Here is a 24256-nt window from a genome sequence, read left to right on the forward strand (position 1 = left end):
GCCAGAGGTCGATAGAGCATTTCTATCAATCAATTATCACATTGCCCTATTCCCGTAATCTATATCAATTACATTATTGATGCTTCTCATTCACCCACTCACACACACACTCACACACCAACGGTGAAAGGCTGCCATGCAAGGTACCAATCAGTTCGCTGGGAGAAATTAGGGGTTAGGTGTTTTGCTGAGGGACACTTCGACAAGCCCAGTGCGGGGGATCGAGCCGGCAACCCTGTGACTGTCGACCGTCCGACTGTTGTTGCACCTGATTGTTCAAAGACATTTTTGTGACTGACATTCCGTTCATGTCTCATCAGTATTACACCCAACTAATTACTTTCATGAGGGTCACAATTGATCACTGACTGTATAATTAGTCAGTAGATTGCTATGACCCAATGTCTACAGTGACCCCACAAAGATTTAAATAGATTTGCAAGATGAAATTATTTTAGGTCATGCCCAGGATAAACTGGTGTCCCAAAGTATGGGGCATGGCCTGACAACCATTAATATAGTGAATGGCATACCAATCATCCTAGTATCTTAACTAAACTGATTTAACAAGAGCACAGCATCTATCAATACAACATATTTATCATGAATTCAGCAAAAAAGTGTAAAGCATTGAAATGGTTCACTCCAGAGCTGGCCGGTGCAGACACAGAAGGAATGCAATAATGAGACACCTGAACAAAAACTATAATGAAGTACTGCTGACAGACCATATAGGGATGAGAAGAGGACATCGGGGCTTCTGACGTTTTTGTAGCACGTCAGAAAATGGCAATGGTCTGTGCAGTGAGGAAGGAGTTTAAAAGACCTGACATGCAGTGCTGTTTTTTAATCACTGTCCTTGCATTTGGAGGAAATTCTTCATGATATCAAGATCCATGCCAGCACTGTATTGACTATCTGAAGGGAAATTATGGTTGCATTCACTGAATGTGAAAACACCAGAAATGTTTGAGCCTTCATATAGGTTTGTAAACCCGGTGGGACATTTTTTTTATTTGAAAGGTATTAACAGCGTTATATTTTGTATGACATATATGGTATGACATACATTTTATATGAAACTGAAAAAGAAATTAACAAAGTTAACATTGAAGGATAACTTCTAGTGATTATGTTATAACTTCTACAAAAATGTGTTTGTTGAATTGACAGCTATGGGAATCAGTTGAAGTTGTTGCACTTTCTTCTACTCTTGCAATCAATTGACATAAATTGGGAAAACCAGTCATGCTGATTTTGCAAACTCCTGCACTGGAATTCTGATCAGTTGTCTTGAAATGTACCTCATTTCCATAATGTACCAGATCATAAGACAAAAGAAACAAAATACGTTTGTACAGTATTAGAACGGATTTCAGGTCTTTTTTCTACCTAGACTTATGAGAGGAGAGAGACAGGAAGGGCTCCTGTGACTGTCAAATGCACTTCCTGCACTGTATCGTATTCCTCATACTGGTCATAACCCTCTCACTATAGATATACTAACCAGTTTCCATTAACGAAAGCTGTCCCGCACACACAATATCACCATCTTGTCTCTAATACACAGCCACAACCGGCAGCTCAAAACACAGACAACACTGTTCATTGAAACACAAACATACCCACAAAACATTACGTGCTTGGGCTGTCACACACCCACATGTGGACACATACCCTCTGTATTGCATGTACACAGAACACTGGCGTGCACACTGGCCGGAGGTTCGTGTTGGTTTCCTTGAGGAGGAAGTGAGGGTGGTGTGTGCTAAGCAAGTGCCCTTCCTGCTGTGGGCCTCCACGTTTTAAGCGAGGGAGGGGGAGAGCGAGGAGAGAGGCAGGAGAACTAGAAGGGTAGAGGGAACCAGAGGACAGCCAGCCTCCTTCTCCTCCTCCTCCTGCAACGGGAACAGAGAGCGTACTGTTTCTTGTGCCACACAAGCCTCTGTGTGCCTGCCTGCTCACTTTCACTGCACAAAGCCCATAACCAGGGGTGGACAATAATATTAAATGTGTACTTGCAAGTATGCGTTTCATATTCAGTAAAGGTTGTTCGCCTTCTTTGTTTAGCATGTGTATGTGCCACCTGCAAAGCAACCTATGCTGCAACATTTTGACTACGGACAGGTTCGGGAGCCATTTTGAGGTTAGTTAATTTTAGTGTAGCTATGCACATCCAACCACCTCCCCCACTGCCTCTGTCAGTTATAGCTCTGGCCCTACTCTGCAGGAGAAGAGCTGAAGATGTAACACAGAACCCTGGGAAAGAGTTTAACTTTGCCCTACTGAGTAAATCACGATTGCCCAGCATGCACTGGGGAAAAATAATGGGAATGGAAATGTTTACCGTTTTAATCTGTATGCATAGACATGAGTGTCAGACTGTGTGTATGTGCATTGAGCTCTATAAAGTTTGGGACAAATACATAATTATTTCCTTGATTTGGCTCTGTATGTACATGAGTGTTGTGTCTGACCTTCTAACATGCTTGCTGTGATATGATTTCTAATGGTTTTTGCCTTGTGAGATATTCGTGAGGGCATGAGTGTGTGTGCACGTGCTCATTCTCAGTTGAAGGAAAATCTGAAAGAAGACCAAAGGCAGATTTTCTTTAAAGTTCGTGACAATATTTAATGCAAAGTAATAGTGTGACAACTTATTGGTAATATGTTTTTATAGCATATCTTACATTATTTGGAAAAAAACTAAAACTCTTTATTTTTTAAATATACCTCTATATATATTTTTTTATTTACTCCTTTGCCATCATTGATAAAGCAAAAGGTTACTCGTTGCCATAGAAATGCACAGCATGTACACCCTTCATTACAGTCCTTCAGGGGTCTTCCTGATTTGATCACGTTGGTGATCGGGGCACACCATTCAGTTCTGCCCTACTGAACACAGGACAGCACCCGTTTAGCCCTTACGAGGACCTCCCACCCAACTCCAGGTGTGCTGTGCTTGGGCACTGCGCTCCTGTCTGCCACAACAAAAGGAGTGCAGAGTTTCCATAGAAACTGACTCCAGCCAAATGAGCTAATTACAAACTAGAGCACCTGACCCACGGTTACCAAAGAAACGGCACAAACAGACAAAACAAATCTAACAAACCAAACAAGAAAAAAATGGAACTCAAGTGTCAATTAAATTTAAAAAAATGTAAATATAACTAAAGTAAACTAAAAACTAAGGTTTTGACCAAGGTGTTCCAGCCTAACCAATAAAAAAAAAGCATGTGGGTGACCTCAGGGCAAAACAAAGGCTTGGTCCAGTAATTCCTTCCCCCCCACCATGAGGGGGTGCAGTCATGTCTGCTGTCACTCCCCCCTCTACCCCCTACTCCTCCCCAGCCTGCTCTATGAAACACTCCTGCAGGACCCAGGAAGGAAGGAAGAAGTTTAAAAGGGACAGCAGTTAATAAAATAATCACTTTTAAAAAAGTTACATTTGAGTATCCACACGACTGGCCTCCAAAGTTTAAAAACAAAGCCCTTCCCCCATTAGCCTTCTCCTCTGGCACCCCCCCCCCCCATCCTCCCCATCCCCTGTCCTGCCCTAGGCAGAGATACTGATAAGATGGAAATGTTAGCCTGCTAGGCGATAGAGAACAGTGCCTGCAAGTTGCAGGCAGACTACCCCATCTGAAACCTCACTGGACATGCTCTGTGACCAAACAAACTTCATATGTAAAGTACTTACATGAAAGAAAAAAAAACAAGCAGCATCTGAGTGTTCACTAGAACAATGTGGATAGCTCTCTCAAAAACTAGCTAGCTATTCGGTTTGTTGGGCAGGTAAAAAAATGGGTGACAGAATTCCTCCTGTCACAAGTTATTCCATTCATCAGAGTAACTTTGAACTTTGTCAAGCCTGCTTTATGAATATTCATGATACCCTGTACAACGGATCTGGTGTTAAACTGATTTTTCACAAAATTGACCGTCATGTTTATGTTTTCATCAGAGTACCTTGTTGACCTCCTAGACATTACCAATAAATAATTTGAGTATCAAGCAGCTTAGTTGTGACAACACTGGAAAAGTCCCAGTGAATCTCATTACTCGTGACAGTACTTCCTCTGCATTCCATTGTAGTGCTTGCGGACAGGAAATCCACCTAGCTGTCACTCTTGGCACCATCTCTTCTATACTCTGGCCACCTGATGTGCTCATGAGACTCATGAGAGCACACGGCGCCATGGGATACCAGGACTGAAGCTTCTGTCCGTCTGTCTGTCTGCAGGGGAGCAGATGCTTCTCACAACACATCAGTTACCATAATAACAATTATATTGTTCATAATAACATTTTGTAACATAATTAATTTTTCCTTGAGACCACCCCCTCCCCCCCCAAAAGTGTCACAGCACTTTAATGCACGCAATCAACACTATACACTTCCTTCCACTGGAAACACGCTCACACGAAAAGCAAAACGATATAAAATAAAAAAACATCACTGCCGTGATGCATCCATCTTCTTTGGCAGCGTTGACTTTGAGGGTGTGGCCTGCGCCATATTTGGGCGTTGTGGGGAGTGTTCAGTCCTGGGGCCGGGATAGGTTCCGGCAGCACTTCACTTTGATCCTGGGAGTGGGGAATAGGAGTTGCGGGGGGGGAGGGGTAGCAGGGGGGCTGTGCCTCACTGCAGCTGCACTCTGTATGCACCGATCAAAAGCTTGACCTGGAGAAGTGGAGAGAAATGACAAGATCTGTACACGTTTATGCCACAAGAGGCCTCAGAATAAGATTCAGTGCAATATTGAATCATTCTGAGCCATTTGAGCCAATGGCCTCACAACTGAGACACTCCAACCAATGTGTGTTCAGTTGCGCAAAAAACTCTGTGATACTTTATTTTATGAATGATAACATTAAACCTATCCTAGCGTTACTACTAACCAACATTACTATATACCAATTATCTAGCTTGTTGGCTACCTAGATTAATACCATCCATTTTATTTATCCAAGTACTAACATTAGCTCACTTAATGGAAAGAGTCAAAATTTCAGTATGAACTGACTTACATGAAAATGAACAGAAAAGCCTTAATGTGGCCTGCACATATGCCACTTCACTATGCTTCATTAATTCATACTCATCCTTGATGTGATGAGATGCCGTTTCGAACGTAGTATTTGAACTGTGCATGGTCAGCCACTTTTCACCAAGAAAGCAACTACGACACAGTATTTTTATTAGGCATAAACTGCCGTAGATTTTGTGGTGCATAAACGGAGGATGATGCAGCACTCAAGCTTTTAAACTGGTGAAGCAACGCCCATCACACAGTGATCTCCGGTTGGAAATGACCGATGAACCGCCAGTGAAAACACGGTCCCCTGTCTCATTTTGTTCCTCTCCACGTTTGTACAGCACATTGTGTTATGCATTTCGGCCCTAAACGCCACTTCTGACACAAGGGGCCGCACAATGGAAGCAAGTCCGTGAAATTACACTATAATCACCCTGACGCACACCTTATGTGCCATGCTATCGGATTTTAATTATTGACTAAATACATTATCACCCCTCCCTTGGTCAGAAGCGTTCCAGGTGGTCTGTCTCACCTTGGCGGTGGGTGAGTCAGCCAGCCGTATGAAGAGCTTGTTCAGACCCTGCACCGGACTGAAGGAGTAGATGAAGTGGCTGTCCTGTGAAGGGGAGGGGGGGGGGGGGGGCAAGTTCTGTCATGTCAAAAATGCCAAACCATCCTGCAAGCCAAAATAACTACATAATTAAGACATTGACGGCATCTTGCTTCTGCATGAGATCTATACTCTTTCCAGGTAAGAGGCCTTGTGAACCTACAATTTAAAGAAATATGGGTACAGCTATTATCTGTTATGAGCAACCCGCTAATTTTAACCAGTCTTACTCTTCTGCTGTGAACAGCAAAATCATTTTTGGCCTGCCCACCATGAGGTTCAATCCATCTGATTGGTTCTGAAACACGTGTTAATGAGACTGAACCTTCAATCCTATCAGCACAAATCTTTCCTATTTTCCAGTGAGGTTATTGCTGAATTGTTACCCGTGTCTGACGCCCCCAAACCCGTGACCCTCAACCCACCAGAAAGATGGGCAGCTGGAACTTGTCATTGAGCACCACGGCGTGCACACTGCAGGGCCCACATAACCGGGCTGTGATCTCACTCAGGAAGTTTGCGTGGAACACGAAGAGGAGGATCCCTGATCCTGAGAGAGAGACAGAGAGAGAGAGAGAGAGAGAGAGAGAGAGAGAGAGAGGGGAGAGACAGACAGAAAGTGTTAAAAGAGAGAAAGGGAAATAAGGGGGAAACAGGATGACAGGGCAAGTGAGGATAGAGAATGGGGGGAAAAGATTGAGAGGAAGAAGAGAGAGGGAAGAGAAGCATTAAAAAATAAATAACCACTACAATCACAGCTGTACTGTACCACTGACTAAATTCATTAGCAGCTGTATCACTGACTGGAGTCATTAGCAGCTGTATCACTGACCGGATTAATTTCCAGCTGTATCACTGACCAATTCATTTGTAGGTGTATTACTGACCAATTCATTTACAGCTGTATCACAGACCATTTCGTCTGCAGCTGTATCACTGACAGATTAATTTGCAGCTGAATGAATTACTGATTCATTTGCAGCGGCATCACTGACTGAATTAATTTGCAGTTATATCACTGACTGATTTATTTGAAGCTGCATCACTTACTAAATTCATTAGCAGCTATATCCAGTCACTCCTGGATTCATTTGCAGCTCTATCACTGACTGATTAATTAGCAGTTGTATCACTGATTCATTTGCAGATACGTTACTGACTGAATCCATTACCAGCAGTATCATTCCCAGTTGTGTCAGTGTTCAGACCATGTGACTGCCGCTGTTGAGACAGAGGGCTGCTGAGACCTTGACAGGGTCAGCAACAAGCAGCCAATCAGTAATCATGTCCATGCTGGCAGTAATGAGACAGCACGCCATGCTTGTAATAACATAATACAACATATGCCGAATAAACCTTGGAAAATAATATAAACAAACATCAATGAATACCTTCCCATAAGTTGATTCATGAATGTACATTTGTATAAGTGTAATTGTGCAGTTTGCGAATGTGTGTATATGCATGTGTGTGTGTGTGTGTATGTGTGTGTGTGTGTGTGAGAATGTGCGTGTGTGACAGAGGAACTGAGCGTGCACGTGCAGGAGTGTGTGTATAACATACCCTCAGCAGGGCAGTGAGGAGGGGGTTTGTAGTTGAAGTCCAGGCTGAAGTCAGGGCCCTCACACAGCCTGTGGCAGGCCAGGGGAAACACAGGCTCCAGCAGGGCCAGCCTCGTCTCGAAGTACGCCCGGATCGTCTCCTCGGCAACACTCCACAACCTGTGTGTTTGTGTGCGCGTGTGTGAGAGAGAGAACAATGCATATTATTCAGCATCCTGCACAGTATACGAACAGAAGACAAAACACCGGAACTTATCTCAACAGGCAACCAAACAAATCTGTACATTCTGTTCTATGTACCAGAGGCTCAATGTGCATGTACTTGTGTGCTGGAACCTGTCTGCACGTGCAAGAGTGAGTGTGTGAGTGTGTGTCCAAAGTGTGGAGTGACGTAGGCTCACGTGTTCATGTGCTCCTTCACGTAGTCGTAGACGGCCATATTGTTGCTGAGCTTGGCAAAGTTCAGGGCGTTGTTCTGGTGTTTTGACAGGATGTTGCAGTCGGCCCCGTACTCCAGCAGGAGGCGCACCACGTCGCCATTGCCCCGTTTACAGGCCTGGAGGAACAAACACCAGGGATCATTCCCTTCAGAGACACAGCAATGGCACACCCAACAGCCTACAAGTCCCATGATGCAGTTTGGCATTGAGCAGAATAAGACGTGTCATACGGCAGGAGAAATTTCTGGAAACAAGGAGGAACAATTCCATGCAGTAACAGGAAAAAGAAAAAAAGAAAAGAAATAAGGATCCCATGATCCTCCTCACCTTCATAAGGGCCGTCTCTCCACCCAGGGTCTGGGCATTCACATGTGCCCCCGCCTCCAGGAGGATAGCAACCGTCGTCAGGAAGTTCTGTACCACACACGCACACAGTACTGTAAGACTGCAAGAAGCATTCGGTTGCAAGCTACAAAAGACTTCATCCAAGTCCATCTTATTGACTTGAATCTGTCAGCAAACTAGTGGATAAGGGAATAAGGTCTGAATCTAATTTCATTAGCAATCGGTCTGCTAAAAAGCCACAGGTAAGTGGACAGTCTATTGCCACAACCAGCATTTTGCACACAAAAAAGAGCCCAAGGGAGGGACCTGATATCAAAATAATACCTTCTTGTTTCTTCTCAGTGATGTCCATGTTAGGCCCGATTTGGTATAGATAATAACGTTTAGATTATATTTATAAAGACATGTCTACATTATGTTTTTGATGATACAGAGAATACCGTTTAGATGTTTGAGGTGTGGTACCTTCTCAGCCGCGTGCATGAGCGCGGTCGTGCCGTTCTTCTGACGCCAGTTCACCTTCACCCCCTTCTTGATCAGCAGCCGAAGGATGTCGTCCTGCCCGCCCGCGGCCGCCAGCATGGCCAGAGACATCCCGCTCGAGTCCTGCAGGGGGCGCAAGCGGGCACAACATACCATTATACACCAGAGCGCGGTGCTACAGCCCTGTTCAAAAAAGTACATTACATTTATTTGGCAGACGCCAGACGCTTTTATCCAAAGCGATGTACAAAAGTGCATTTCATGGTCATGGCCAACTACAAAACACAGGTTCAATAAGATACAATACTTATTTTGTGCAGCTATTTCTCGCCAAGAACACAGTTTAGTTCACACAGTGAACACTACTCTGACCTAACCTCTGCCAAGCCAACTAGGCAGAAGAACAAACACATGAACAATATTAGGACAAATACAAATTACCAAAAAGTGCTGGGATGGGGGAACAAGTGTCATGAAAAGGGGGGGGGGATTTAGAATGAAATCTACAGAGTGGTGTTAGTTAGTCCAGGTATAGTCTGAATAGATGAGTCTTCAGACCACGGCGGAAGATGGGTAGTGAGGGAGAGGTTCGAAGAGGGACAGGGAGTTCGTTCCACCACTGGGGAGCTAGGGTGGAGAAGCTCTGTGATCCCTTTACTTGGGTGGGAGGGGGTACAAGGTGCCCTGCTGCTGCAGAGCGGAGTGGTCGAGCAGGCGTATAGGATCGAATCATGTCCTGCAAGTAGATAGGGGCTGTCCTTTACACCTGCCCATAGCACACCCAAGGATTTGAGTTTAGCAGGCCAAACCAGAATCTCAACAATGCTTGGTGGGCCAAAATATTCAATTCCCAAATTCAAAGCATACAGCTCATTAAATTAGTTATGCTTCAGTGACTTTTTTTGAAATATGCAAACAAATCAAGCATGCGTATATCACTGTAAAAATTGGACAGCTTTAATCGTAATACAGCTTACTTAAAATTTGAATTATCCTCCTCATTGCACAATGCTTTTTAAAGATGATGCATATTTCAATCTCCAACCTTTTATGGGCCAACCCAAATTCCTTGAAGGGCCAGGTTTAGTCATTCCTAAGACATAGTTTTCCCACTGATTTACCAAGTACAGTGCTGCTCCAAAACTCAAGGGTGTGGGAGCCAGAAAATCTCCAGGTGTGCTCTTGCACATTTGGGAGGGGGGACGGAACTCCCTTGGCATACATTGAAGCCACGTTATCTGCACTTGTCATTCCCAACAGTTAGCTATTTAAAGGTAATTATATGAAACCCCACAAAGTAGAAAGTAACTGAACTATTTTTATTTCTCTACATGCTTAAGCCTGAGGAATATTACTAGATACACTGACAGCTTTTTGGAGGGAAAAAAGTAACTTCAGTAAATGAAAATGAAGGTCACATTCATGGCAAGGAAATAGCAATAAAATGCACATTGGGCCCACATGAATACCCTTTAAGTAATGTCTGTTCTCCTGCCATTCTGTCCTTCCTTGTTCATTCCATCACTCTAAGTAACTGCTGATTGGCTAGGTGAGGTATGTGCAATAATGCACTGTAGGTCAGATGAAGGGTGGACGGCCGAATGGATTAGAGTTTCTGCCAGCCTTAGTGGTATGTACTCATCAGTATGCACGGCAGTACAAACTACCAGGTACTTCCTGACACGTAGTGTGTACACATGCATTTTAGAACACAAAGTCCTTTTTTGTACTTCCTGGATGGGGTTAATACAGGTTAAGGACAGGGCTGTGGTACATCAGTGGACTAGTGCCAAACCAGAACTAATCAACTCAATTTGTTTAAATGGTTAGTTGGCTTCCTGTTTAGCAGCAATGCATCTGGGCCTGTCACAACCTCACCTTATTTATTTATGAACATGTCCAATTTGGAATGTCCAATCAACCATTTGCAGCCGTGTTCATACGCAGTCCCCACTGCTGACTGGGGAGAGTGCAGACATCTGCGGTTCACCTCTGAAATAAGTGGTGTCACCAGCCTGCCTCTTCACACCACAGCCCACAGCCAAGCTAGTACAGAGTTGAGTCAGAGGAAGACCTATCAGACTCGGCTTTGGCGTGCAGTCAATAAGGGCACCAAACAACCAGCAGGGGTTCGCTAGAGAGCAATGGAACATGGACCCCTATCCAACAGAACCCTCTCTTGCCCTGGGTGACAAGTGCTACTGGCCACAGTCCAAACCCCCCTTTATTAACCCTGATACTGATTTGGCATGGCCTTGCCACCCCCGTCGCTGGCTGGGAGAGCATGTTTGAGAGTGTGCCTCGGTCGCGTGAGGTCGAGCGAGTGCGCTGTAGGTAGGAGGTTGAAGCGCCACCTCCTGGTCCAGATTGTAGTCCTCCGTCGATCCAAGGGCGAGCTTCACCGCAAGGTAGTCTCCGGCCTTCACTGCGTCTCGGAGCTCACCTGGAGGCAAAGGGCGAGAGACAGAGGGAGAATGAAAGAGAGAGAGAAAGAGAGAGAGAGAGAGAGAGAGAGAAAGTGAAAGCATGAAAAAGTAAGAGAAAGTATGTCGGGGAGGCCGAGTTACCAAACAGAGATGGCTTATGAAATCCAAACTGTGTGTGTATATATATATATATATATATATATATACACACACACACATACGTACACACATACAGTATATGCACATACATAAATATATATGTGTGTGTGTGTGCGTGTGTGTAAGCTAGACTCACTGGGAGATATGGTGGCAGCAGATAGAATCTCGTCTTCTCCGTTTAAGTGTTTCTGGAAGTCCTCCAGCGTCATCCAGTCCAGCTTGAGATCCACCCCAAGGTTCAGGGAAGCTTGAGCCCTGTCTGCGACCCACAGAACTACATGTCATTACACCACACCACACAACCTTCTCCCTACCCTTATATGGAAAGACATATCAGAGTACGTTCATATCCAATTGCCAACACAACATTTGGGTTACAAATACGCTTTAACTGCAATCTACAAGCCTGGGAAACTTGTTTGGAGGGACGGTGTGTATTCTTCAAATAATTAATGTATGGTATATACCATTTTATTTTCTATGTTAAATTTTCTAAAATGCAGTCAGTGTTACAGCTGTGTGCAAAAGGTACTATATAGTTAAAGTTGTTCGGAATTATTTTGGGGAAACAAAGTTATCAAGCAAAATCAGATCTTGGCAGAAAGACAGACAGGTCAGGTCATTTTAAAGCTAGTGAGGGTTGGTACTCTTCTGATGTCACAGGAACATTGAGGGAACAGCGAAAGGTAAGCAGCAACAAGCTGGTGGGCTCAGACTGCTAGCTGCATCAAATACCATTAACGAATGAAGCATTCTTTGGTGTGCCAAACAATGCATTAAAAAAAATGGTTCATTGCACACGAGTAGGTGCTGTCAATTCTTTTCTTAATGCCACTCCTAGCATCTGTGTGTATTGAGGGGGAGGAGCTATGCAAAATTGATTTGTAGGGGGGTCAGCTACATACCTGCAGTTCGGTCTTGAGGCTCCTGATCGTCATTACAGGCTCCAAAGAGGCGCTGCTCACCGTCCTCTCTCCGCCGCCGCCGTTCGGGCGATGCCACGTCCGTCGTCTTCCTCTCCCACAGCCTACCATGCACCTCCTCAGGCTTCCCCCTCCTCTCCCGAGGCTCCTCCTTCTTCTCTCGTGGCTCCTCTCTCTTGTCTCGAGCTTCCTGCCTTCTCTCCCGAGGCTCCTCCCTCTTCTCTCGAGCATCCTGCTTTCTCTCCCGAGGCTCCTCCCTCTTCTCTCGTAGCTCCTCCCTCTTCTCTCGAACCTCCTGCCTTCTCTCCCGAGAGTCCTCCCTCTTCTCCAGGGGCTCCTCCCTCGGCTCTGGAGGCTCCTCCCTCTTCTCCGGAGGCTCCTCCCACTTCTCCAGAGACTCCTCCCTCTTCTCATTATCAGTATCCACCCCAATCTTCCCTTGTGCTCCCTGACTTTCTGCTCTTCCCTGCCTGTCTGTCAAGCTGTCTGAGCTCTCTCTTCTCTCAGACTGCTTCATCTCCGGGGCAGACAAGCTCTGTTTTGGCCGAGAGGCTGAACACACACACACACACACACAAATTACTTTCTTATACAAACATATACATATGCGCCAACTCATACATATGTTATTTTCCCAGGTTTATTAGGCAAATGTAGTATTATATTACTACAGACATGATGTGCTCTCTCATTACTGCCATACACATCAGCTGCATGTTACTGACCCTGTCAAGGCTTTATTTTGTACCCTGTCCAGTTTAATTCATGTGCTCATTAGGGATGCTGCCCCAACCAACCACTTTCTCTGGGTTTCTCTTTCGCTTCCCTTTCTTGGATAATAAACTTCTAAAACAAAAATATTCTCAGAGATGAGTTTGCAGATAAACAAAACTGAAGGGGAACACACAGCGACAAAATGAGGGAAATGTAATTAATGAAATGAATCATCATTTCCCCTACAAACTGGGCTTGATTTTTGAGCGTTCTTCTGGTCGATTTTGTTTACCACCCCCATTCCTGGAGGGGTGGGCTGTGTATGCTGGCTTTTGTTCCAACCAGTTATTCTGGCTTTATTTTCTAAACCACTGTATACCACTGCTGGTTCATTCTCTACTACAGTAAAACCTTTTTCACCCAGGACACACGTGCAGTCTGTAGCTGAACGGTCATGACTTTATCAAAAACGTCATTGCATTAAGTTGCCATTAAATTCCAAAACATACTGGGCCTTGTGTCACTCTGAAATAATTCATTTCCACTGCTAAAGCTTTGCTCCCCTGGCTTATCTGCTCTACCCTGTACATGTTCATGCAACGATGACTGACTGACGACATTTCACACACAAACGTCATGCAACGTAAATTATTAACTCAGGAACGTTTTGAGGACAGGTGGCCTGGGGTCCTCATGCCTCTTGTCCACAGTCACCCAGAAGCCCTTAAAACTCACTTTCTGGTGTCTTCGTGTCCCTCTTGGCCTTCTCCGTTCTGTCCTGCTCCGATTTCGGGGCAGCTGACTCCTTAGGAGGCTTGGCTTTTTTCTCTGGCTTCCCCGTGGTCTGTGTTCACAAGAGAATCTGTCACATGTCTCTCCCTGAACTCATTACCGTGACTCCCATCCCGTCACCCTCACCGAGCAGCAAGTTTGACCACAGAGGCCATGCAAGATGTGCGTTAATTAACGCTCTTTAACGGGGTCTGACAAGGGCATATCCCTGCCCAACAGCATAGCATGTTTATGCAGTTGAGGTCATCCTGTCCTGTGGTGGCCAAGGAACATGTATGAGCAGTGAGCACATACAGCGCTCTCAAAGATGAGCAATGACGTTCTATATAACCAACACAGGACATCAGCTGTATTTTAGGCTCAAACATAGGCAAGGTATATTCTTTCACTGCAATAAAATCGCATGCAAATCCCGTCACAAGACAATGATCTTAATCATGCCTCAATATCAACCAAGAAATGGTTAACGGACTGCAAAAGTACCATTAAAGCACCCCAGCCTCTGGACTTGGTCAAAGATGTTCCCCAATATGTTCAAAAATCTCATAAATCACTATAATGTTAGCACCTATCTTTTTGAGAAATGCAATCATTTTTTTAATTTATGCCTATTTAAAAAAAAATAAAAAAAATAAAATAAAAAATTTCATGAGCACCTATTATTAGAATGAAAGGATACTGATCAGGAAATACCTGATCAGTAATGACACATAAACATGCCTGAGCAGTAATAACAGGCACGATAATTATCATATGACTGAGCAGTAATCGGACGTGAGCACTGGTACTGGACGCGAGGGCTACCTTTGGCGTGGCGGTCCTGTTCTGGTCCGCACGGTTCTCAGAAGTCGTGTGGACCGCTTGTCTCCGGGGAACGCGGTCCTTGGCCTCGCAGTGGAGCAGGAACTTCTCGAACAGGTTGGTGGAGGCGGGCTGCTCCTTCTCCGCCCTGGATGAGGTGGGCTCTTTGCCTCTCGCGCTCAAACCTGAGGCCGGGGCGGCGGCGGTGGTCCCAAGGTCGGGCCTGGCCTCCTCGTCCCTGGCGACGGCCCCGGAGGAGGAGGAGGAGGAGAGGGACGGGGAGGAAGGTGCCTCCTTGGCTTTGCTCTTCCTCCTGACCGAGCCGGTGGCGGGCGCGTCGCTGGAGTCTGAGGAGAGGAGGGCAGGCTCCGCCTTCTCGCCGCCACGAGCCGGCCGGCCGTGAGACTTGTCCGAGACGCTCTTCCCGCTCAGCAGCTTCTTCAGCTTCTGTTGTGCACTTTCCTTCTGAGGGGGCGGGGCCAGGGCTGGGGAAGGGGGTGGGGACTTCTTCTTCCTCTTCACCTGGATGAGCTCTTTGATGCCCTGCAGCTTGATCGCAGCCTTGCTTTTCTTCTGATTGGCCCCGGATGTCTCGGCCACCTCCCCTTGCTGCCTCTCTGCTGTCGGCTTGGAGCTGGGGGCCGGGGTGGGGCTTCTTTCTGACCCATCGTCAAATTGGGGCACTTCACTTAGGTCCCCTTCCATGCTGGCTGACTCTTCCTCCTCCTTCTCCTCTTCCTCATCAGAGGACACCAGTTCCTTTTGGTGGTCCTTCTTCCTGCCATCTCCACCCTCTTTCTTCCGCTTCTCTCCTTCCCTGGGCTTGTCTCTCTTCTGTTTTTTGGGAGTGACGGGGGACTCCTCCTCTTCCTCGGACTCGATGGGCCTCTTCTGGCTGTGGGGTGGGGTTGGTGTCAGGGACTGGGGTTTCTCCTCTTCCGACTCAGAGCCGTCAGACTCTGGTGCTGGCAGGACCTTCTCCTGCTTCCATCTCTTCTTCTTATCCTTCTTCTTCTTCTTCTCTCTCCTGCCTGGATCAGGTGAGGGATCTCTGATGACCTCCTTCGACGATTTCTTCTTTTTCTTCTTCTTCTTGGGGGGAGACGCAGCTGGCTTTTCGTTCTCGCTCTCCGAGTCAGCATCAAACAGGTCGCTCTTCATTGGCAGCTTCTAAAAACAGGAGGGGGGGAGAGAAAGACAAAAAACTATGACCTCACCAGTGACATGCCACAACCAAATGTGGGTCAAGTATTTATTTGTATAAACACACCAAACTCCTTAGATGTGAGCAAAGGATGTAAATGTACAAAATAATTGATCGCTAATCAAATAATTGAGAAATCTGCAGCCATTTGACTGGTGTCTAAATCATTCAAGAATTTCAAATAAATTATTTTACACCAGGTCTGGTTCACCATCATGTGACAAAAGGTGACCATGTCACACCACAACACAAAGAGGCCCCGTCACAGGGCCGTTTCAGAAAGGCCTTGACCGTGGTCCCATCAGGGGACTGTATTCCAGTAGAGGTTCCATATTGACCAGCATGCTACACTTCACCACTGTGTAAAATTCAGCTTTTCAGTTTTAGATGCTGATTAATTAACTCCTTATTAATGGAGACAGTCAACTTATAACTGTAAATAAAAAAGAATTTGACTTGCATCCTCAAATCTACAAAATTTTACAAATTACAAATGAAGATGAAGCATCAAAGTACATAGTCTTTAAAAAATATTTTTTCCTACACCGGCCTTCTGTAACATGCAGCACAAGACACAGCATAATAATGACTTATGCACAGCAGGCAAACATCCGCCATGTGTTCATAAAAAAGAAATGTTATAATCTGTGTTTTGATTACATATACATTTTTAAACTAGTGACCAAGAAAAAAGCTAGATAGGATAGTTAATAGAGCTTAAATGCATATATTACTCCCCCCATATCATCGAAAGCACAGCATCAGTGAGGGCATATTGCAGAGGGAACAGTGACCAACAGAGAGCAGCAAAGAAGGCTTTGCACAAAGCTCAACTTAAATAGCTTCAAGCGCTGTTCATTAGTAAAAGCACTGAAATGCAAAAAAAGCAAAACACACTTTTTATTGCAAACTAGAAGATACCTTCGTTTTTGGTTCATTATACCGCTACATTTACTCCCAACTTGGACCCAACATGCCATTAGAGGAAGACACGTTTCTCCAACTTTTCCATCAATAGAAAGTTCTCACTTTTTAACACCAGTGACAATATCAGAGAATCAATGTATGAATTGCTTGTGCTACTCCAGGTTGACTAGTCAGTCTTGTAACGGAGGTTTGTACCTTTGAAGTTCTACTGAACACTACTGCTTGAAAGGAGGTCAGTCTTGTTTAAAACAGTTGCTGGGCACATGGAAGGTAAAATCGGGAACCTGTACTTGTGCTAATACAGATCTTCTCATGAGAACACTTCATATGCTTTAAAAGTTACACACAATAGATAAACGCACAAGTTAGGTTGGCAAAGAGCAGTTCCATTTCTGAAAGCATAAAAAATTTAAAAGCGAACACGGTCACGGGGTCTCAGTCAGTAGTGACCATCTGGTCCTGCTGCAGTCAGTGGGACTGCCTTTCTAGGGCTCAAGAGTGCTTCTTTTGGCCCCGTTGTTGTCAAGAGCATCTGCTCTATAGGCTTGGAAAGTGGCCGTCGGGGACTTATCTGGGAGGGATTGCTCTAACCAGGCTCAAAGCATTACGGGGGCCTGAAAGCTCAGACGGCTGTGAGACTGTGCTGATCTTACCCACGATCCTCTCTGCTCATTAGAGCTGTCCTGGGGGCCTAGTGCCTCTCCTCGCTTGAGAGCACGGTAAGTACCCTTTCCTGCTTACTGGAGCGGAGCGGTCCGCTATCCTTTTAAATACTACACAGGGATGGTTCTTTCTATAAATAAGTCACTCAATCAAATAGCATTTGTGCTCTCGGCGAACAGCAGCAGATACCAACAACGCATGCAGATAAAAGACAAATAGCAGCATTAGTACTGTAACTGATGGAGCAGACGCAGGAATGGGACCAAAGATTCATTTCCATTGAGATTTATTAGCTTCTGTCTGCATCGTCTCCTGCCTCCTCACCCTAAGACAAGCAGCTCACGAGTTCTGACCGTCCACCCTGGGAAGACACTCACATGAACTCTGATACCCCCTCCCCCTAATCGTAATTTCGTTCAAGCACAGCAAGACAAAAGGAGTCCTTGTTTCACTTGATGTTCCACTCGCGGTCAGAGAAGCGGAGTAAAAAAACAAAAAGATTTCAAGGAAAAACCACAAAACCTAGCAATGCATACTGCCATTTAATCAAAAGCACATTGAAAGCACAAAGCACTACTGACCCCCTCACCCCCCCCCCAGTTTCACCTCCTACTGCATGGGCCACACATACACAAGGTCTTCCCCAAACCTACGCTTCTTCCAAGTGGGTGGGGCCCAGTGACGGTGGCGCTCTTGAGATTGGGGTGGGGCTCTTACCTGTGGGGGTGGTTCCCTGGCTGTCACCTCCACCTGCACTTCCTCCACCTGCATGTTTCGTGTTCAGAAATGTAATAACAGTTAGAGTGGCCTTGACTGACCCTGGCTGCCACCTGGCAGGACTTCAGTCTCTGAGAAATGCATACGTGGGTGGAGGTTTCCGGGAACATTCAGAAGATGTGGGGGCAGGACCGCCTGATCGATCCATTCACTTAACTCACACCTTTATTTCTTTTATTTTTCAAAACAACAAAAGGCATGGATTGTGTCAAATACCTCTGCTTAATCTATATCGGACACTGCTTTCTACTTGTCTGGCTCCATTGTAAAAACTTGCCATCCTTAATAGCACAAGTGTTCTCTGCCCACTTGCCTTTTTTTAATGAGAGGAGCAATCCCCAAACAAAGAGCACAACAGAACATAAATAACTCCCATATGAACAGAACAAACTGTAAGAGCACAAAGATTTCCAAATACTTCTCACTTTGTGAATGAAAGCATTTGGAGACATGCTCTCATGTTGAGGCAGCTTTTAGGCTGCCGTTTATTATCAATTTATCCACAGTAACATACAGGAAAAATTACAAAAAGGAAAAACATTCCACGTGGCCCGAACCACCGGAGGGTTTGAGGACGGCTGCCCATCTTAATACGAAAATGTATAGTAATATTACCAATATCAATACTAATAACAATACTTTATTTGTGCAGTGTGTTCAAAGCACTTCCTGAGAAAGAAAGCAGCAGCCAGAATTTAAAGGCATTGGAAAGTAAAAAATACCAGCAGTGGTGGAATGAGCTCCACAACTACAATGAGGACAGCAAAGTCACTGCCCATCTTCTGTCACAGACTGAAAATGCACATCTTTAAACTGCTCACCTAATGCTGAACATTTTGTATGGGTTACTGGCTATACCTGTGCTAAATCTACAACTACATCCCCAAACATTTGCTGCCTAATAATACCATATTCGCCGTTTTCCTTTCACAACTACTGTACTGTGACATACATTACATTACATTATAGGCATTTAGCAGACGCTCTTATCCAGAGCGACTTACACAACTTTTTTTTTCTTTTTTTTTTACATAGCATTTTACATTGTATCCATTTATACAGCTGGATATATACTGAAGCAATGCAGGTTAAGTACCTTGCTCAAGGGTACAACGGCAGTGTCCTTACCCGGGAATCGAACCTTCGACCTTTTGGTTACAAGCCCAGTTCCTTACCCACTGTGCTACACTCCGTCCCTACACATACAACCTTAATTTGTAACATTTTGTATTGACTACTATCGGTCGTGACCCTGATGACTTGGCAACAGCACGGTTTGTTGCCTTAACCTGCATGTAAGCAAGGCAAGTTGCTCTGGATAAGAAAATCCGCTAAATGCCAAAATGTAAATTTTAAAGCGCAAAGACAAAACATAAAACAAACAATTAAAAATAACTCTAAAACAACATGTCTGACCTTTAATCAGAAACAGAAAACTGAGGTACACCAGATCCCTGCAGATGTCATGGACGTGTTTGAGCGTGGGAGGGGTGTTCCTGAAGGCAACCATTTCCTGTATCACCAAAGTTTAAAGAAGCTTCAGCCATGCCAATACCCTCCCTGGACCCGCCCACACAGGAATCCCTGGATCACCACATTGGTGCCTCTCCCCAGACCTGACCCCGGATCACTTTTCTGCTTCCTGTCACAATCAGATTCTGTGTGCACAGACCACATCATCATCTTACTTGCCACACCTGTGATGTACTTCTCAGCAATCCGTACTGATTCAGTGGGGGTAAAATAGGAACAAAAATTATTTTCTTACTTATTTAAAAAAAAAATGATTTTCAGATTTTTCACTCCCATGGCACAGGCCAGATAATTTACATATCACGGAATTAACAGATTATGTTAGTTTGGTTTGCTGATACCAGATTTTGTGTGTATGCATGTGCGTGTCTGTGTTTCTGTGTGTGTCTGCCTGTGTGCGCACATACATGCGTGTGTGTGAGCGTCTGTGTGTGTGGCCATTAACTCACCACTCCCGTGTCCTTCTTGGGCTTGCTCTCTGCCAGCTTCCTCTTGTAGGCCAGCAGCACCTCTCTGCAGTCCTCCAGGTGGGCCTCTGGTTCCCAGGTGTCCTCATCCGAGGTGTAGTTCTTCCAGCGCACACGGTACAGCACCTCCCCCTGGGGGAATGAGAGCATAGCATCGTTAAGAGGAATAAATTACTCAACATCCCATATCTTTACCTGCAGTGTCATGCGCTTGAACTTAAGCCTTGTGCTTTTGTGCAGCACACAGGAAAGACTCAGCCTGGGAAAAGCTACACCCTGCAGTTTTGCCGTCTAAAAATAGCACAGGGAGGCTGTGGAGTAAATGAAACTGAAATGTTGTTTGATGTTCTTTGTAAATGATGGTACTATGGGCATGTATTAAAAATTTGTGGTTATGCAATTTCTGTATTATTCACAGACAAGTGGAAAATGACAACCACAATACTTGCGACCTAAATTGTGGATAGAAAGGTGGAAGACTTCTAAATTGCCTCAGCTGAATGAAACCAAGTGTTCATTTCCAGAGAACTCGACTGCATTGTGATGAAAACGAAAGTGAAAGTAACCATAGCAACGTGTTGAGGGCGTAGCCACTACAGCCAATCTCGACGGCCTTGTTTGTACGCCATACAGATAGCAGTCCGCAAACAGACCTTGCAGGCCTAAGTCCTCTGGAACTGCTCAGTAGCCCAACTTGGACATTCGGACCAGGTGCGTACTATGCCGTGCTTTATCTGCCCGTGCATTCACATGAAGATCAGTCTGCTCATTCACAGGAATCAGCCTACGCAGAGCGCTGCACTCCCCTTTGATCTGCTCTCTGCATAGCGGCTGCGTTTGAACGCTCTTCGCATGTTAACAGCAGGTGGAGGGCAAGGCCTTTGTGAAATACCACACCGCTGGTGAACCGGCCGAGCTTCAGACCCCGAATGCCATTAATATTCATTGTGTTGCCTAGGAACCAAAGCGCGTCTGACCATGGGCAGCTGGCCAGACTGGCACCTACGTACCTCTGGCTCAGCCGCGCCCCAACGGCACACAGCTCACAATGAGGGACATTCATCGGCCTGCAATAAGAGACGCTCTACATCCCTCTGTCTATCCCTTGCTCTCTTCTCTCTCTTGTCCTCTTTTTCAGTCTTTCTTTCCTCCTCCTTCCTTCCCTCAGTCTCCATCCCTGGCTCTCTCCCTCTTGGTCTTCTCTTCCCCTTTCTAAATCTCGCTATAAATCTTTCATCCTTTATTCAGTCCCCCCAAAACCAGATTTTTACCTTTATCTCTCTCCCTCAACCACAGGACAGCATTTCAATCTCAGCCATAGCATTACATGTAAAACTGACAATTTTATCTAAATGAGTGTTTCCATCTTGTGGGTTCTGGGGATACACAGCACTAACTATGTCTGAGTGAGAGAATGAGAAAAAAAGAATTTGTGTTGGCCCTCTCTCGTCTGAAAGCCATGTCAGTGTGAAAGCCCCTCCCCCTCTGTCCATATTCAAGAGGTTGCTGTGCTCCGATTGGCTGGAAACAGGCTCAAACTGCCAACCTTTTTTTTCCCTCTGTCCACAGCATACACTCCACCCCCTGAAGTTCAGGGCACCGTGACAACTAGATGTCTCCTTCACAGGAAGAGTGCTACCAGACACACATGCACATTCACACACTCGCAATATCCCCCCAAGACTGATTCATTCCCTCTTCTTCCCTCACATACTCTTTCACTGACACACATAAAAACATTCATGCAAACAATATCCTAAGCTACCACTTCTTTTTTCACACAGTCACACACACATTGCCGCACACACACAATCTGTTCTCACACATGCTGGTTCATGACTGATGCCAAATCTGGACTGCTTCTGTTCAGACTCCACTGTGGCTGGCATTTGAGGTGAGCCTTAATGTAAAAGGTGCTTTTTAATTACAGCCATTTTTATGAGATCCATATGCAGAACTACTGTGAGCAAACGGACAAAATAGGAACTGGTTAACAGAGGAACAAGCACAGGGATTATGTTGAAAATGTGATTATTATATTGAATTCCGGTGCCTCACTATTTCTTGGACTTTTGACTTGGAACAGATTGAGCCATGGACAACTGGAAATAACTTCCCATTTTAGGACCACTGAACCAAGCTCTTGAGGCTAGTATAACTTCATTTTAACTTCAGTACGACTTCTGACCAAAACAGCCGTTTGCGTGTTGTTCCCCAGATGGATGAAGCCTTGCAGTGTCTGTGAACAGAAGCGCACAAGAACTCCAGCACACCGGGGAACGAGTGAAAAGGCCTAACTGTCAAGATTCCCCGTCTCTACTCTCCAAACAGTCACTCAAACCGTTCATTGCTCCAAACCAGAATGTAGTAAAAACTTCCGTGAAGCGTCTTCCGCCCCTCGGGAATAAATTGTGTTTACAGGAGACGGCCTTTTAGATTGACACGAGCCGCGGTATTAGACTGGACAGACTGTTTTTACAACCAAAGGGTCAGCGGCTACTATCAACAAGACGAAACAAAGTCCACACTGCCCGAGAGGCTGAGCGGCATGATGTAAAAGGACTTCACTACACACCAGCACGTGAGCGAATTGTTGTGCAACGTGCGCGAGTGCCTATTTTTTACAGTCTCTGGCGAGTAGGCCGAGGAGCGTGAAGAGGGGGCGGGAAATGTGACAGAAAAAGTTTTCTGCCGCAGTCAACATACATACTCTATCAGACCGATGAACCTGACTTCCACATGAGTAAAGGATCTTCACTCGCTGCAGGGTTTCGGCCCGATTAAACTGCTTCGGTCACAACCACCACAGTCATGTATATGTAACTAGACTACTGGAGCTGACAGACACACCCTGTACACACATTCGAGCTGATACGGTCATCAGTTTCGATCCTGTTCAGGCTGGTTGAGGAGCATTCTCTATAGCTGCATCGCAAGACAGAGCCAGAAAAAAAACTGGAATTGTGATCATTTTTATTTATAATGTATTACTTTTAATGATTGATTTACTTGAAAAAAGACTCCGTGCTGAACGTCAATATAATTAAGTCACGTAACGACGTAATAATAGCGAGCGATGTGTTATTGCTTGGATTGATTGAATCTTTTTGAATTTAAAGTATGCGGACCTCAGTGGAGTTCCCAGTTAACCAGCAACGAAACAAACGCAGCCAAAGTAAATAAGTGGTCGCAGAAATAAACGAATGCTTGAGAGACAGTGGACAGTTGTTTCTCTCATAAATAGCAGCACTAGCAAGCTGGCTAGTCTACAATCTTTAAGAACATTCTAGATAGTATTCAGTAACGCATGATTTACGAAGGTAGTCAATTGTATCAGAACAGCGAGCTCGATTGTTGTGGATTCTTTGCTATTAATAGCTCATAGCGTATGGCTATTTTCGGCCACTAAGTTTGGAGGTGTGTTTACCCGGTCAACGAGATGGCTAACATAGTGTCTATCAAGTAAATTTGCGATAACTAGGAAGCATGTCATCATGCCTTAATTGTTGTCGAGACAGGCATTCTGACCAGTTAATTTGTTACTAGTTACAGTTAAACCACAGACAAGTCACTCTGTCCCGCATAATAACTAGCTCATGACAATTCAGTGGCTCGTACTTGGTCAGTGTACCAGCTGACCATAGCGTTTGCTAATGAGTTAACTTTCTTAATCTTTAGCAGCTGCGGTGACTGCTGAGGTCGAGCGTGCAATTTTATAATTTTCTGGGAAGCGTTACCAGAGCGAATCGATCGAAGTACCGGCCAAGTTAGCAAACCTACCTGTCAAAAAAGGCAAACAGCCAATCATCAATTCCAGGCGCGGTGGAAATATTGTGAAAATGTAGGATTGTAAATGCGTTCAGAAGAAAGCCCACACTGTGTTACAGGCCTCTCAAATCACCATTTCCACCAAGCCTTCCAAAGTTTGACTGCATAAAACGCCATTCATGAATGCAGCAACAGCCCCCTCTTCTCAAGATCGGTCGGTCAGACACCCCCTGACTATCTCTCACCTCCTCCGTTCGCATGTCAATAATCTTCTCCACCTCGTACACATCTTCTTCCTCGTCCTGTTCGCTATCTCCGGGCTCGGACCTTTCTGTTCCTGCAGTCGTTTGTTCCATGTCTCTTTTTCAGATTTTCCCCTCGAAACTTGTACGTTCCCAGGGCTGCCCAGGCCGCACAAATTTTTTCGGCTACAGCTACAGTAAGGACGGAAGAACTGTGACTAGGGTAGTTTAGGGCGGGATTACAATTTATAATTGACCAATACGATGCAAGTACAAGTGAAAGACTTTGCTGAAATCCAATCGTCTACCATGTGAAAGCAGGTGCAGTAGAATTATGGGATATGTTTGGTTTCAGTACAAACCAAACAGAAACAA

At 45.2% G+C, this 24256-nt stretch overlaps 1 protein-coding gene and 1 long non-coding RNA gene across 4 annotated transcripts; one reads left to right on the top strand and one right to left on the bottom strand.

Annotated features, from left to right (window-relative positions):
• Positions 1-2606: 2606 nt before the first annotated feature.
• On the bottom strand, positions 2607-24094 carry LOC135250966 (M-phase phosphoprotein 8-like). 3 transcript variants are annotated; one of them, XM_064327855.1, is made up of 16 exons: positions 23885-24094; positions 19854-20003; positions 17812-17859; positions 14304-15470; positions 13443-13551; positions 11976-12545; positions 11207-11329; positions 10840-10928; positions 8468-8608; positions 7985-8071; positions 7619-7773; positions 7219-7376; positions 6828-6902; positions 6081-6205; positions 5578-5661; positions 2607-4687 (listed from the first exon to the last, which is right to left on the bottom strand). In XM_064327855.1, exons 1-16 carry the CDS (start codon positions 23993-23995, stop codon positions 4646-4648), a joined length of 3234 nt encoding a protein of 1077 aa, XP_064183925.1. In that variant the 5' UTR covers positions 23996-24094; the 3' UTR covers positions 2607-4645. The 3 variants fall into 3 exon arrangements, with proteins under 3 accessions (XP_064183925.1, XP_064183927.1, XP_064183928.1); XM_064327857.1 differs by lacking the exon at positions 17812-17859 and having other exon boundaries at positions 23885-24093; XM_064327858.1 differs by lacking the exon at positions 6828-6902 and having other exon boundaries at positions 23885-24093.
• LOC135250967 (uncharacterized) lies at positions 21444-22894 on the top strand. The gene is made up of 2 exons (XR_010329049.1): positions 21444-21765; positions 22090-22894. It is a non-coding gene; the product is annotated as an uncharacterized LOC135250967 (long non-coding RNA).
• Positions 24095-24256: the final 162 nt, after the last annotated feature.

Source organism: Anguilla rostrata, chromosome 3, assembly GCF_018555375.3.
Source record: "Anguilla rostrata isolate EN2019 chromosome 3, ASM1855537v3, whole genome shotgun sequence".
Taxonomy (NCBI): Eukaryota; Metazoa; Chordata; class Actinopteri; order Anguilliformes; family Anguillidae; genus Anguilla; species Anguilla rostrata.